The sequence below is a fragment of the Thermobia domestica genome, chromosome 7, assembly GCF_964235325.1.
Source record: "Thermobia domestica chromosome 7, izTheDome1.hap1.1, whole genome shotgun sequence".
Lineage (NCBI taxonomy): Eukaryota > Metazoa > Arthropoda > Insecta > Zygentoma > Lepismatidae > Thermobia > Thermobia domestica.
In genome coordinates this window covers 20,891,266-20,907,090 of record NC_137460.1, presented here as the reverse complement: position 1 = coordinate 20,907,090, position 15,825 = coordinate 20,891,266, and the positions used below count along the sequence as shown (strand labels likewise).

The following is a 15,825-nucleotide window of genomic DNA, read 5'->3' as shown; positions in this document are numbered from 1 at the left end:
AAACTAGAGTGGTTGGGATGATTCAAGTATCGGAATATAATCATAAAAATATAACTGATCGATATGTCGATATTTTTCGGTACTGACTAAAATGCCCGTTCTTCGCACGTGAAAAAAGTTTTTTGGAAAATATTTGAAAGGTATATTTGAACCTATTTTCCTCTATAGAATGCGTATTTGAATCAAAATCACATCACAATCCAGCTCCTTATGTTCAAAAATTCTTTTTAAACTTTGTAATCGTTATTCTTGGTGAAAAATCCAAATCCCTTTCTCCTCTTAAAACACGCATTTCAGTCAAAGTAATATAATTATGGTAACCCAGGTCGACGTATGTGCTATTTCAAAACCTTAATTTTAAACGGTTTCCTTATTTCTGCCATTTTATGAATACAAAATGGGGAAATTAAAATGTAATAGAAATTATTTCCCTTCTTATTAGAAGCAGAATTTTCAAAAATGCTGGAACGTGTCCAGTTATATTAAATGAGTTTATTTTATTTTAAAATCGCATTACAGCTGTATTTACGACCATTAGAGGGAAAGGTTAGAACTACTTCACCACGTAGATGCGTGTCTTGTGATTAAAGGAAGTCACATCGAACATTTGTAAAAGTATGTCTAAATTTTGGACAGTTTCTAGATATTTTCATGTATTATTCGGTATCGTATATGTTCTACATTTTTTTTAGCACAGCCCTTTCAAACCCAATGGATCGTTTATAATAACCAATTATCGGAACTCTGGCATCTGGATCGATATCAGGAAATTTAGAAACGCGAACTTTATATATTCGTTTGTAAAATAAATTTTTCGTGAAATTTTTATTGAAACCGATGTTAAAATCTATGTTTGATGGGAATTTTCGAAGTCTGTATTTGTGGATAACACTAAATTATTTAGAAAAAAGTCTCTAACATATCATTCAAGCAACGGACAAAATTTAGAGCAGCTGATTTAGTTAAACACTCTTGGCTTTAAACTAAGGATTCTGAATTTACTGTATCACAGCAGATGAGATATTTTGCACAGATTAAATAGTATTTAATTAAAAGTACAGTACTGGATTATTCCTGTTACTTTGGTAATATACTTGTGGATATTAATAACTGCAAACTTCCTTTCGTGCCAACATCAGATCAGTTCAACTCCCTTTTTATCCATTTAAATCATAGTTGAGTTGATTTCAGTTTAGCATCCTTTTCAGCAGCGAGGTTATATGAGACGTGGACCTACTGACTAACGTGGAATCCGTACCACATGAGCACCCGCTGGGAATCGAACCCGGGTCTCCCACGCCAAAGCCATTTAAATCAGAAATGAAATCGTCAAGTTTTATGCCCCACGATTATGCTGGCTAGGCTAAAGGAGACGGTGATAATGAGAAATTAATGAAATGGTGGAAAGGAGAAAGTAGGAGGAAACGGAAGAACCCCGAAAAAACCCACACACGGTGTGTGTCCACCACAAAGTTTACCTGGCGCGATAGATCAGAAATGAGTGCAGTGAATTTTTCTGTTCTCATATTCTAAGAAAATTGGGAGAACCCATTTGTGTTTTAGAAATTGTAATTTGATTTTTAGGTGAAAAGCAGATAGTGTTGATTATTGTTAGAAGGTTGGAAGAGTAAGGAAGAAAATTGTCCCCTCTCCACTAATCTCATCCCCTGCCTGGTCATTTACATTACGTTCGTTCACTTTATGTTTACTCCGTGTTTTTCTGTCTATAGGTATGTTACTTCGGGAACAGGTCAAAACTCCCACAGCCAAAACCCCCACACAAACAGTCATAACCCCCACACAAACGGACAAATCTCCCAAATACACGAACGGTCATAACTCCCACAGCCAAAACTCCCACATTCAAGAAATGTCAAAACGCCCACACAATCGGTCATAACTCCCACACAAACGGACAAATCTTCCAAATGCACAAACGGTCATAACTCCCATAGTCAAAACCCCCACACTGGTAATCGGTCATAACCTCCAACGGTCATAACTCCTACAAAAATGGACAAAACTCCCACACTCTGAAATGATCCTGGTTGCATGTCTTGCCCTTGTACTTTTTAATAACATTTTTTATTCCACTTAAACTGATGTTGCAACTATTCTTCTTGCACTGTTTTCTAATGACAGAAACACTAAAGTGGGTGTCATAAAGAGCCGCAACAAAGACGTGCAGTCACGATCATTTCAGAGTGTGAGGGATTTGTCCGATTGTGTGGGGGTTTTGTCCATTTGTGTGGCAGTTGTGACAATTTCTGCATGTGGGAGTTTTGACCATTTGTGTGGGAGTTTTGTCCATTTGTGTGGGAGTTATGACCGATCGTGTGGGCGTTTTGACATTTCTTGAGTGTGGGGGTTTTGGCTGTGGAGGTTTTGACCGTTCGTGCGTTTGGGAGATTTTCCCATTTGTGTGGGAGTTATGACCGATCGTGTGGGCGTTTTGACATTTCTTGAGTGTGGGGGTTTTGACCTAGATCCGTTACTTCGCTTGATGTATAATATTTTGCCGTGTTGTATTCACGCATAAGTAAAATGGCTGGGTTTATCTATTTATTAAAGCAGTTTTATAGTATTTCTTTTGTTTTACAATATGCCTTACTTTTAATTATCCAGATTACGTCTATAACACATTAACTAACTAACTAACTAACTAACTCTATGGACTATGGAACCCAGAAGTTCAATACCGCATTCACAAAGGCTCTCTACTGACTTCTATCCTTGGCCAGCTAGATCCAGTAACTACTTTGTATTTCTGTTTCTGCGAGATCCATTTTAATATTGCCCTCTCATCTGCACTTAGGTCTTCCTTATGGTCGTTTTGCGATTGGTCTTCCAGTTAAGACTTTGAAAGCGTTCATACTTTCTTCCATCCTGGCTATGTGATCTGCTCACCTGAGCCTCCTAGACTTGATGACCCTAACAATGTTGGGTAAACCGTATAAATTATGTAGTTCCTCGTTATGAAGTTTCCACCATTCCCCATTCCCGTTCCTTTTGGATCCGAATATTCGCCTCATGATCTTGTTCTCAAATACTTTCAGTCTATGTTCTTCCCTCAGAGTAAGTGACCATGTTTCGCAACCATACAGAACAACGGCCATGATTATCGTTTTATATATTTTAAGCTTCAAATTCCTCGATAGAATTCGCGGTGACAAGAGATTTTGAACTGAATAATAACACATTAGTCCGGATAATTGGAGTTTCACCGTATTTATGAAAGTTAGGAAATTTTCATTAGGCAGTAACGTTTTGTTCACCTTGTAAAAACTGTTAACGAATACACATATATACCGTAACTATTACCTAAATACGATATTTTTCATTCACTTTCCATTCCTGCCAGGTAGTGACCTTTCTACGGAGAGATCTAAGAGCGAGAGAGAGAGATAGGGGGGAGAGACAAATCGTAATTTTCCCCTATCAACCCTACCTGAGGCAATGCAGGTGCGCTCTGCTCTGCGGACACCCAAACAGCGGAATAGTATCTGCTGTAGTCCAAGGCTATGAAATTCATCTTCAGAAAAAGAGGAAGAGAAAGTGTCTTGTCATTAGGCATCATATCGGCAATAAAAGAACAGAGCTTTTTGTTTTACAGGAAGAAAAAAAAATGGACGTTTCATTGTTGTCTGTGGTTGATGATGTTGCAATGTTAACAGTTGTAATGGGAGCGACAGTTTCGAAACAGTTTGTTCTGTAGGGGAGCAACGCGGCGTTGTTTTTTCATGTATAGACTATACGATTTTACTTGCTCAAGCTTCTGTTGATGAGTTTTGGCTCGGCTCAAATGTAGGTAGTGTGGACGTAAAACGTTACCGAGGTTCCAGGAACAACAGAAAGACGGTATAAAAGACTGTATATAATTGTGTAAGTAATCTTTAAGTTTCACAGAATCATTTTGAGTAATTGGAGTTTTTAATTCATTGCAATGTTTAACGTCTCTTTCCGGCACCGAGGCTGTATATGACTGGGACCGCCGTTTGCTTTACATTTTTATTACGGGCTATTTTCACAGTATTGCAGCCTGTGCACATTCATTTGTCACGAAAATTTCTGCCATGAAAAATGAGATTACATTGTACGTAAGACCAGGCGTTTAAAAACTTTTTCGGTTTGATTTGATTTTGTTTAACGTCCCACGATTCTGTCTGCTAGGCTAAAGGAGACGTGGACCTACTGATTATAGTGGAATCCGAACCACTTTGGTCGTTCAACTGTACCCCCCACCGGGAATCGAACCCGGGACCACGCGAACCGAAATCAAGCGTGCTAGCCACTCGACCAAGTGGAGGTTTTACGTTTAAAAGGTTGTTTTATGACTACTGCATACGCTACAAAGAACCAAGCAGAACACGTGAGCAGAGGGTAACATTAAGCATTGCAACTTACGCTATGTTGCCATATATCTCATGAATATCAATCAGATTTGCAGATTCCATATTAAAATAACCAAACTTTTTGTGCGTTTTTTTATTAGTATAATAATGTCCTTAATTTTTTGCGGTTTTTAAATTTTTTCTTCGTGTTAATTGGGAGGCACGTGACTTTGTAACTCATTATAAAACCCGCCTGTTTATATCTATTTTTTTTTTTTTTTTTTTTTTTTTTTTTAAGGTCAAGATGGATCGAGTTCGGACAATTGGAATTACACTGGAATATTCATTGCCGAAACGCATATGCGCGATCACAACAAAATTATCTACGGAGCTTGTTACTCAATGCCCTTTTCTCTAGCAGCAAATGGAATGAAACAAGTGTAGCAAGGAAATTGCGCCCAAAGTCAATCGATTTTGGAAAGGATACAGTATTATTGCTCTTTCCGGAAAGGTACATAGAGACTGTAGGGATTCTTACCTGGAAACAAATCTGAGTAATAGTTTGAAGTCCACTTTAAAATGTTGTTGCCATCTAGGTTTGCTACCTTTCCGATGTAAAAAGTTGGGACGCTTCATGCAGTTTGCGACATCGTCAGAGCAAAATATATAGACACTTCATAGGTATTCGGGGAAGGAGGGAATGTCATATATTCTGGGATAAAGAGGATTCTTTTTCCATAATAATATACGTTTGTCTATAGTGAAGATCGAATCATCATATGTTTAATTGATAAAAGGAAGGTAAGGCATTTTAGATTATATAGATTCTATAAAATATATAATAATAATATGGCCAATTTGAATAGCATGTAGCCTATGTATGAACATATATGTTGCATACCTAAATACATGCAAAGCAAAAAATAGAAGTAGTTAACTATGAACAGTACTTTCATATACTTTTTGTTGTATGAACAGTACCGTTTGTTGATATTGTTTCAGCTGCTGCCACTCCCATGTCTTCTGCTGCTACTTACATTTAAATGTTTATTTCTGGTTACTTGTTTCTGCCTTTAGAAGTCGATCGTCACCAGTTATTCGTACAAAGTGAAATTAGACTTCATGTTGCCAGGCACATTGCTATCTGCCTGCCGCTCTTATGCGATTTCCAATTATTTTGAAGGCTCTATATAATAATTTGGAAACGGAAGCTCCAATAGTAATAACAATAGTTACCAACTTTATAAGTAAATATGTAAGTTAGGACATTTCAAAAGTCCTGGCGGAGTCACGACATGGTGCGGGACATTTTCTGCAAAATCGGGCAGGTGGCAACCTTATACTGCTCGCAAAGAGTCGTGAAATTGGGCTTAGATCTACCAATAAAAACGCGAGGATGTGTCCCGGTCGTTAATCCCCATCCTTGAAATTTTGCCAGTAGCGTCTCTAGCGCTATACAGAGAGCATCTCCTGAGGGTACAGTGTTGTCAGATTGTCGCTAAGTTTCGTTTTGTTTTATATTTTTGCTATTATAATGGTTACCGTTTAATTTGAATAATTGTTAGTGTTCGTGTTATAAATCTTTCGTCACTCTTGCCCATGACTTGTAAATTTGGCAACCTTGTTGGTGCATTTCTGCTGTTTCACGTTTTCTCAACTGTGCGTTGGGAAGGCAGCTGCACGAATTGTACCGAATTCTTCCGATGCATCACACGTGATGGAAAGCATTTCTGTCATTGGGATAAAGCTCAGGCTTCATGAGTCGTCGCGGTCACTATAGTCTCATTTGATGCAGTCTTGATGCTAAAAAGGGACCAGCAAATCCAATCAATTAATCAAGTAATCAGGTGTTCACACCGGGGCAACGTTTTCAGATGATTACACTAGTAAAAGTGAATGTGTACTATCTTCAACTGCGGAACATTATACAGGGTTAACATAAATGATTCATTCGTCTTAAAAAGGCTATATTTTCAAAAGTATTACACGTACACACATGAAAATATATATAAAAACCACAAACTCACCAAGTTTGTACACGCTCTACAAATGTTCAAAATGTGCCTCTTTGGTGACACGACATGCGTCCAGACGATACTCGAACTCATTCCGTACAGTTTGTAGCATAGTCCTGTCAATTGTCTGCCCTGCAGCACTGATGCATTCTTCGAGCTCGACTAAGGATTGCGGTAGTGGGGGTACGTAAACAAGGTTTTTAACCTATCCCTACAGGAAGAAGTCATAGAGGGTTAAATCAGGAGATCTGGGAGGCCAGGGGAACAAAGCGAGGTCATTCTCACCAATACACCCAATCCAGCGATGCAGGATGTTCCAAATTGTATTGTATATTCCAGGTGGCAGCACGAGGGGGCACAAGACGGGGGCATCCCTTCATTGTTAACATCTCGCATTGCCGGATTGTGTGTATTGGTGAGAAGGATCTAGTATTGTTCCTGGCATGCCAGATCTCCTGATTTAACGCCCACCTGTGACTTCTACGTTAAGGACTTCGTTTAAGTACCCCCATTACCGCAATCCTTAGTCGAGCTCAAAGAATGCATCAGTGCTGCAGTGCAGACAATTGACAGGACAATGCTACGAAATGTATGGTATGAGCTCGAGTATCATCTGGACGCATGTCGTGTCACCAAAGGGGCACATATTGAACATTTGAGAGCGTGTGTAAAGTTGGTAAGTTTGTGGTTCTTTTCATATATCTTTCATGTGTGTACATGTAATACATTTGAAAACTTAGCCTTTACAATACGAATGAACCTTGTATAACAAAAACCAGAACAAAATTCAAGAAGTTCATACGGATCAGGGGCGGATCCAAGACTGACATCTGGGTGGTGGTGGGTTGTCATGCTGCTACTTTTAAGGGCTCCAAACTTTGGGATGGGTTTTATTTATATATATAAAATAAGAAATTTTCCTCTTCTGGGGGGGGGGGCGATCGCCCCCCTTGGATCCGCCCATGATACGGATTCATATAGAAAATCGTTGTAATGAACATTGGGTTGAAATTTAGAGCAAGTCAAGAGAACTATTTACATTTTCTTTTTAGTATCAATTCTGTATAAGACTCTGATCACCATTTCGCATGTTTCTGTTGTCCGTTCCACACCCCTTTTATCCCTGTCAGTGTCAACTGCTGGACCCGTTCTAAGGACATTGCTAACAGAACTGTGATTCGGCATTAAGATAGAAGGATTGTTGGAAAGAACAACAATAAAATGGAACAAAGGTGAAGCAGGGCGCGGTCGCCTTTATAAGTAAATGCAGATTAACTGTTTGATAACTATCGGGTGACGTCAGGAGTTGTGTATTTGTGCAGATGGATTTCTGTATATTTTATTTGTATAAAATTCATGACTATGAAATAATTATTGTGGACTGCTGGCTTGTTGCAGTTCCAGTCATTTACAAGCAGTATGTTTGTTAGTCTTATAGTATGTAATTTACTGTTAGATCTGTATAAGCCACTGTGAGAAGATATGGAATACATAAAACCGTCTACTCGAATAAGCTATTGGGGGTGCGGTAGCTCAGTGGTAGAGCGTTCACCTCCGGTGCTTTGGGTCCTTGGTTCGATCCCAGCTCGCGCCATGTGGACTTTGTGGTGGACAAACACCGCGCTCGTAGGTTTTCTCGGGGTTCTCCCGTTTCCTCCCACTTTCTTCATTCCACCATTTCATTAATTTCTCATCATCACCGTCTCCTTTAGCCTAACCGGCATAATCATGGGACGTAAAACTTAAAGATTTCATTGTTTTCGAATAAGCTATTCAAGGAACATTCATACGTACAAAATATTTTTAAATAACTACTCTTTAAAAAAAAAAATCCTGCAACGTGTGGTACAGGTCTGCACGGCCCGGCCCGTGAATTTACAATGTGAGGCCTGACCCAAGTCCGAAATATGTTTTAACATTCATGCTCGAGCCCGAATTACAGAAACGTAATAATTAACGCAAAATTGTATTTCTATTTACAGCAATTATAGGTTTAATTTTACAGTTGTGCTTTAAAAGTTCTCCAGAAAGAATGGTGCAATATATATCGTTGCACAGTATATTTACAAAGTTAGGCCCGAAAAGGCCCGAGAAATATGGTTGTATATTTAAAAATTTACGGCCCGAGCCCAAAGTGATTTATGCTTGGCCCGGTCCGACCTCTAACGTGTAGGGGAAACGTATCCTTAAATATTATACAACCAGACAATCAGCAAAGATGGCTTGCATATAACCAAGGAGTTAAGAACCTTTTGTAGCTAGCTTTCTCTAAATCCTTTGACGACGAAGCTTTAGCTATATATCATAGACGATGTCTTGACTGCTTACATGCCGGTCTTGCCCAACTTTTGTCAGAATATCATTCATTTTCTTTTTTCTGTGATTGGTCGCCACTGTGAGGAGTATCTTGGACATTGAAATTTCCAGAACGTAAGCGAATGAACCATCTTTTGTCTGTTGCTTTTGTACAGGGGCGGATCCAGGACCGAATTCTGGGGGGGGGCGGTGGGTTGTCATACTGCTACTTTTAAGGGATCCAAACTTTGGGATAGGTTTTATTTATATATAAAAAATAAGAAAATTTCCTCTTCTGGGGGCGATCACCCCGATCGCCCGCCCTGGATCCGCCCCTGGCTTTTGATAATGTATTTTGCTCATAAACAGGACATATTTCTTCATGGTCCTCCGCAGCGTTGGCGCCTTTATCGAAATATTTTTTTTTAATGTAGCGCAATAATGGGGGGAAATTGACTCATCTTCACGGCGCAATACTTTACGTCTGATTAAACAATTCCAACACTTGGTGCGTTTAGTAGCCTGAACCGTCAGCTGATGTTATGCCAGACCCGCTGCAACTTGTGTTCCTGCGATTTGAGACACTAACACTATCTCGTGCGGAAAAGGCTAACTAGTTTTTAGAATGCATGATATTTTGCTGCAGTTTTCACGAATGTGACGAGATATTCCCAAGGAAGGTTTTTACTTATGATTAAGTACAATAGTTTTGATAATTATTAGTCGTCTTTTTACAGATCTTTCGTAGAAATATCCACTTTATAGGGAGTTTCATTAATTTAAGTATCTAGCTAAACTACTGGGATTACGAAAAAATTGATTTAAAAAAAAAACTTAGAAAAATAACTAACTTTAAAACTTAACTCACTAAAAAAGCATAAAGTAAAGACTTTAAGAAGATAATAACCGACTTTTAGCAAGAAGAAAATAAAAACTTTTTTAAAACATATTAACCAACTTTAAAAGAGCATCAAAAAGCAGAAAATAATAAGTGCTAAAAAGCACGCAAGCATTTAAAAGACAGAAAATATTACCGGTACTATTATTTGTAAGAAGAAAAGTCATGCCTCCTGAAATTACCATTCAAATAATTTTATATTTGACACTATACAATGTTCGTCTTGGTATGGCTTCAAAAAATAAATAAATAAATTATAGTAAAAATATTTTTTAGTTTTTAAGCGCTTTATTTTTTATTTTTTTATTGTCTGCTCTTTAGCGCTTTTATTATGTTCTGCCTTTTAGTGCTTCCTTAAGTCTGTTCACATTTTTTTTTTTTGGGGGGGGGGCGTTATCCTCTGTTCTTTTGCATTTCTATCTTTGGCCAAAATTTAAACAAATGCTTATTTTTATTTCTTATTATAGACGAAGTAGCAGATATAGGGTGTCCGAAATGTCTCACATTATAGGAAAAATTGCATTTTCCCCTTGTTCTTTTATTGTAGTGAATGATGGAATCGCAGTACGAAACAATACTGCTGCGTGGTCGCGAAAGGTACTCACACCGATCCGATATGTTGCCAGCGAGTTCAGCCAACGCCATCTCGAACAAAATCCAGTATCCCACACCACCATGGAGCAATTGTTAGAGAAATGCAAAAGAATCTAGGACGTATGTGAACCAATTCGTCCACATTATGCCCTTCGTGTGCTCACCAATTTGAGATTCCGCCCACAAATGTATGTGGAATTCAACGAAGAATACCCAGCTCGGGGCAAGTGAACTGGGTGGTGGACAAACACCGTGTGCGTGGGTTTTCTCGGTGTTATCCCGTTTCCTCCCAGTTTTTTCATTCCACCATTTCACTCATTTTTCATCATCGCCGTCTTCTCTACCCTAGCCGGCATAATAGTGGAACGTAAAACTTAAAGATTTCATTTCATTTTCAACGGAGACTACTTTCAACAAACACTGTTGTTTTGCCTGTAATGCGCGATATTTCAGATACCCTGTACAGCTGCGAAGGCATTTCGTACTGAAAATTAAAATAAGCAAACGAAACATGAAGAGAGAATATATTTAAAGGTACCGTTCCACTATTCGTGTTGCGGGTTAGGATAGATCTTGGAAAAGCTATCACAGTTATTGATTGTGAGGTTTGACCTAGGGATCTCCAATTTGAAGCAAGCCTGCGTGCTGAGCAATAAGCACACGGCTTACTGATACAAGTATTTCATGTAAAGGGAGTTATTTTAACTTACTAAGTATGTTTATAAGATCTCTTATTTATGAGGTGTAATTGAGAGATCGTTTGATGCAGTTTACATACAATGGTTAGGGCTGCGAGTGTTAACCTAGTGATAGTATGCATGTGTGTGTTCCATATGTGTAAAAAAGGGGATTATTTAATGGGCGCGACCTGTTCGTTCGTGAATGTTTTAATATCACAAGTTGGGAGGAAATTATTAAAATTATTTCTGCGTAACAGGTTTTCAAGGCCTTGTTCTGATAATTCAGTAATGGGCTGTCAATGCCGAGATTGTATCAGGTGAGATTTATGCTGGTAAATGAGTGCCTCAAGCCGTGACAAAGACCATATTGCCAGTTTGGATGTTATCTGAGGTTTGTTACCTGATTTGGGAAGGTAAGAGTTTCAACTTCCAAGCTTGAGTACCTGGTCACTCAACGTCATTTCTTGGTTAATGGTTGATTGGAGATGTTGATGAGAGGAACAGTGTTACTGTAAGCTAAAGAGCACTAGAGCTGAATGCTGTAGATATTTTATTAAGATAATTTCAAGTGCTAAAACTACTTTATACTGGCAACAGTGAAGAAAAGACCCATCAGATGTGTGTGGAGGGTACTACAGGGTGTTACAAAAGTTTGTCACGCAAATAGGTTCCTCACATCAAAATAAAAAAAAGAAGTCCAATGGACCTGTGATCGGAAGTGCATAGTTTCGTACTTACAGGATGCCGAAAACGTGAAAAAATTACCTTTAAAAGTCCATAGTTCCACTACTGTAGGAGTGATCGTAGTATATCACGGAAGAACTAGTGTGTGGATTATCCAAATATCCATCTTTCAGAATCTTCGGTACTTTCACAATCATTTTTAGAGAGGCTGTTTGGCACTACTTAAGAGTCTTCATCCCGGCGAAATTAAAATACCGCTAATTTTACAGTAATTTTGTGATATCTTCAAATAGATAAAAGATAATTAAAATATGAAACAAGAGCGCCCTAGACAATATTATTTTGCTTAAGGTACCGTTATCACAAGTCACCTAGTGGCTTTCCGTTTTCAGCTGTTTAGAAACGCGAAAATAAATGCCGATTTTCAAAATGGCTCGAAATCGAAAGCAGATAAGTGAGTCGTGATAACGGTATCTCATGTAAAATAATATTGTTTAGGGCGCTCTTGTTCCACATTTCGATTATATTTTATCTATTTGAAGATATCACATAATTACTGTAAAATTAGCGGTATTTTAATTTCGCAGGGATGAAGACTCTTAATCACTCTCCACCTACCTCTCTAAAAACTGGTTTGCAGGCACTGGAGCATTCTTAAACATGGATATTTGGATAGTTGACATATCAGTTCTTCAGTGATGTCTTAACCCGACTTCGATAGGGCCCATAGTAGTGGAGCTATGAACTTTTAAGTAAACTTCACTTGTTTCACGTTTTCGGTACCCTATAACTCCAAAACTATCCACTTTTTAGCACAGGTCTGTATGAACTTCTTTTCTTATTTTGATGTAAGGAATCTGTTTACAAAATGTTGTGTGACATATTTTTGTAACACCCTGTATACAGAACACAAATGTTGATATTAGAACAAAGCGATGAAAAACGCTTCGAGATGCTTCTGAATTGTGAATATGGAGTAGAATGGAGAAAATTGGCTGAGGCGATTGGAGCCAATGATGGATTGTTACGTGTATATCGGAGAAAAGAATGTTATTGTAAGTAATTATAAACAGAAGACCTTAATCTCATTATGGACAGTTCTTTCATTGATTTCTCCTTAGCGTCTCTGGCCTTACCCAGGAACGTCTCCAATAACATAGTCATTCTGGTTGTTAAGTTGATGGAGAAAACAATACTAAGGAAAGTGAAGGATAGTCGGACAGTGGGTGGGGAATTCTTTTTTTTAAAAAAGAAGAAACTATTTGCATTGTTATCCGATTGTAGTCGAAGGATCCGTCAAGGTCGGCTTGGATCTAATGAGTCTGTCAGATAGAATTTTCTGTTCATAAGATCTGATAAGAGTTTTGAGCTGTGTTTTGTAATATTGTCATACATCCTTTCCACTTAGGCCATCTCTTGCCGAGACAGTTGCAAATCAGATTTTCAAATACATTTCATTCACCACTCTTCGTCGTCTCTATCTTGTCTGCAGGTATATTCTACTCTCTCACTGTGAAGAACAACTTTGTCATGTTGTATTTGTTCTGTATTTAGAATGAGACCTTGGCTTGGTTCGCGTCACCATTATTTGCATTCAGAGCACTGGATCCCATCGGTCGTCATTTGTCAAAATTGGTGGAGGTGGAATAAATTCATGAGATTGTGATTTTTCTTCAAAGCAATTCTTTATAAGTTTCCTGCTGGAGATGGATAATAAACGTGTGAATAAAACATATGTAGAGATTTTTCTTTTTCATTTTGAGTATATATGGGAATCGGGTGCCATCTTACCAGTATTCCACGGTTTGTGTAACGGTGAACTCCAAGAATAGAGTAATAAGTTTAATATTTAAATATAATTACTTGGTTTCAAAAATTGATGTAGATTCTTCATATTAATGATTTCCACATCGATTGTCTTTTTTCTGTTGTGTTATATTTTCTTATCTTCATTATATTAAGATAGTTCATTCTTAATTTATAAATACTTCATAACGTTAAGAACTCATATTTGCAGACTCTTTCGCGTCCCCAAAATTTACCTTAAAAAAATAAAAAATCCTTAGGTTGTCCGTTTGAATGGAGAATAGTCATCTCATAACTGATCTCAGAAACTATAGTGGCATCGATGATTCGTGAAGCCTAGGCTCTACACAAATCATAGAACTGGTTTCCTCACATGTGATGCATCGGAAGAATTCGGTCCGATTCGTGGAGCTGCCTTCCGAGCGCACAGTTGAGAAAGAGTGAACAGCAGAAGTTTACCAACAATGTTGCCAAACTTTAAACAGCCGAGCGAGAAAAAAAAAGCACTTAAAGAACTATAATACATACACTAATAATTATTCGAATTAAATTGTACCAATACTAATAGCAACATTATAAAGTAACGATCACAACAATAACAACAAAACGAAACATAGCGGCAGTCCGACAATACTGCACCCTCAGGAGATGTTCTCGGTATAGCGCGAGAGACGGTAGTGGCAAGATTTTATGGGTGAGGATTGACGACCAGGACACAACCTCGCATTCTGTTGGATGGTGGAATCTAGGTCAAGTTTCACGACCCATCGCGATCACTATAGTTGACTCAATGATATCTCTGGAGCAAAGAGTTTCCTTGTTTCAATTGTAGGCTGTATTTGTTTGTGGGACAGCACCATGTCCGTGGGTTTACTTGAGATTCTCCTGTTTAGTCGAACACGCTCATTGTACCATTTCTTTGATAATCATTGAAGTTCAGTAACGATACGTCTGAAGCTAACATAATCGTAAGCTCTCGAAGCTTGCATAACATAATCGTAAGACGTTAAAATAAAGAGTTTATTGCTGGGACCGGTGCCATGGTTGTGTAATCTTCCTCTCATGTAGACGACATAGGGTGCTGGGGAACGACCTATGCTATGAGAGTTGATTTTTATATATGCTGTGTGCACCTACCAGCTGCACCGGATTCAATTCCCGGTCGTGATTCAGAGTCTACGTTATAGATATACCACATTGACTTGATATCTAATCTTGTTCCAAGCGCTGCTCTCGGCTGAAGGAATTCCACTCTGTTTCATCATCCATGCTGTCGCTTAGCAACAGCTGAACTCTTATTGACTCAACGCGTGGGTATGTCGAGGGTGTGAGCTTTAGTTTGCATTTTGGCACGGATCAATACATTTTGGCAGCACTATAGTATTGTTCCTCATAACCTCGGTATTGTAGGGACGAAAACAAACTCTTTAGACTTGTTCTCCTCGAAGACGTGCTGACAATAATGAATTGTATGGTACTATTGTAATAGAATACTTACAGTATATATAGCGTGTGATTAATATAACTTCTGTATTTTGTCACGACGCAGGCACTTCCAGTGGGATTATCTCATTATTGACAAAAGGTAATGTGACTTTTAAGCCTATACAAGTAATTAAATCGGTTATATTATTATTTGCAAAAATATCTGAAAAACTGTTAATGAGTGTAGCGAAGAGCTTAATGAATTATGAAACCTGTGCTAATTCTGTATGCGAATATCAATAAAATATGCCATTAACTACTAGATATTTTAAGTACGTTTTGTTGTATGCTTCTTTTAACTTGATTGTATTGTACTATATGCTTATGATATTGTTTTCTGTTTATCTTTGCAGTGTGCCTTGTCGGCGGGGAGCTGAGATGAACGGCCGGTGGTGAAGCCCGGGCCCGTTTGAGTGCCACTCCCCGCCCTGTAATGCCGTCTCTTCCCCATGCCTGGCGCTGAGGGTGACCCCACGAGCCATGGCTCGTCGCCCTGCCCCTGCAGCACGCGGACAAACATTATGAACTACAGTGCCCATAGTGCTCACCCATATAACACATTCACAGTATTGACTCCTCGCAGTGATAGTAGATGATTGACGGCCATCTCAACCAGTTCGGAGGAGGTGATCCCCTGTTGCTGAATGTCTCCTCTGCAGACGACGCCGACGCACATATCATGAACGAGACTATGGACACCAACCCCCCTTCCGCGGGTACTTGGGTGGGAGGGGGGCCCACCGCCCATTATCAACATTCCCCGGCCCTGTGCCACAAGGGGGGCTTAAAGCTCCCCAGTCCCTCCTCGCCTGTGATTGACCCCAACAAGGACGTTGTTGTATCGCCTACGTCTTCCCAGCAACCAGGAATAGTCAACCACGAAAGGAAACCTGCAGTCCCGCCGACGCCGGTTGACGACGGTGAGTACCCTACATTTATTATTATTTGATTCATTTAAGAGAAAATCTTCATGAATTCCTATTTAAAAAAAAAAAAACAACATAATTACAGAAATAATTAAGACAGTGTTAGAGTTC

At 38.8% G+C, this 15,825-nt stretch overlaps 1 protein-coding gene across 3 annotated transcripts in view; it reads left to right on the top strand.

Annotated features, from left to right (window-relative positions):
* The window catches only part of Hr39 (Nuclear hormone receptor FTZ-F1 beta), a 331,622-nt gene that overhangs the window by 240,958 nt on the left and 74,839 nt on the right, over positions 1–15,825 (top strand). For all 3 annotated transcript variants that reach the window (XM_081764182.1, XM_081764183.1, XM_081764184.1), the window contains one exon: positions 15,142–15,708. In XM_081764182.1, the coding sequence (XP_081620308.1) occupies positions 15,381–15,708 (328 nt within the window). In that variant the 5' untranslated portion in view covers positions 15,142–15,380. The remainder of the gene's footprint in view (positions 1–15,141; positions 15,709–15,825) is intronic.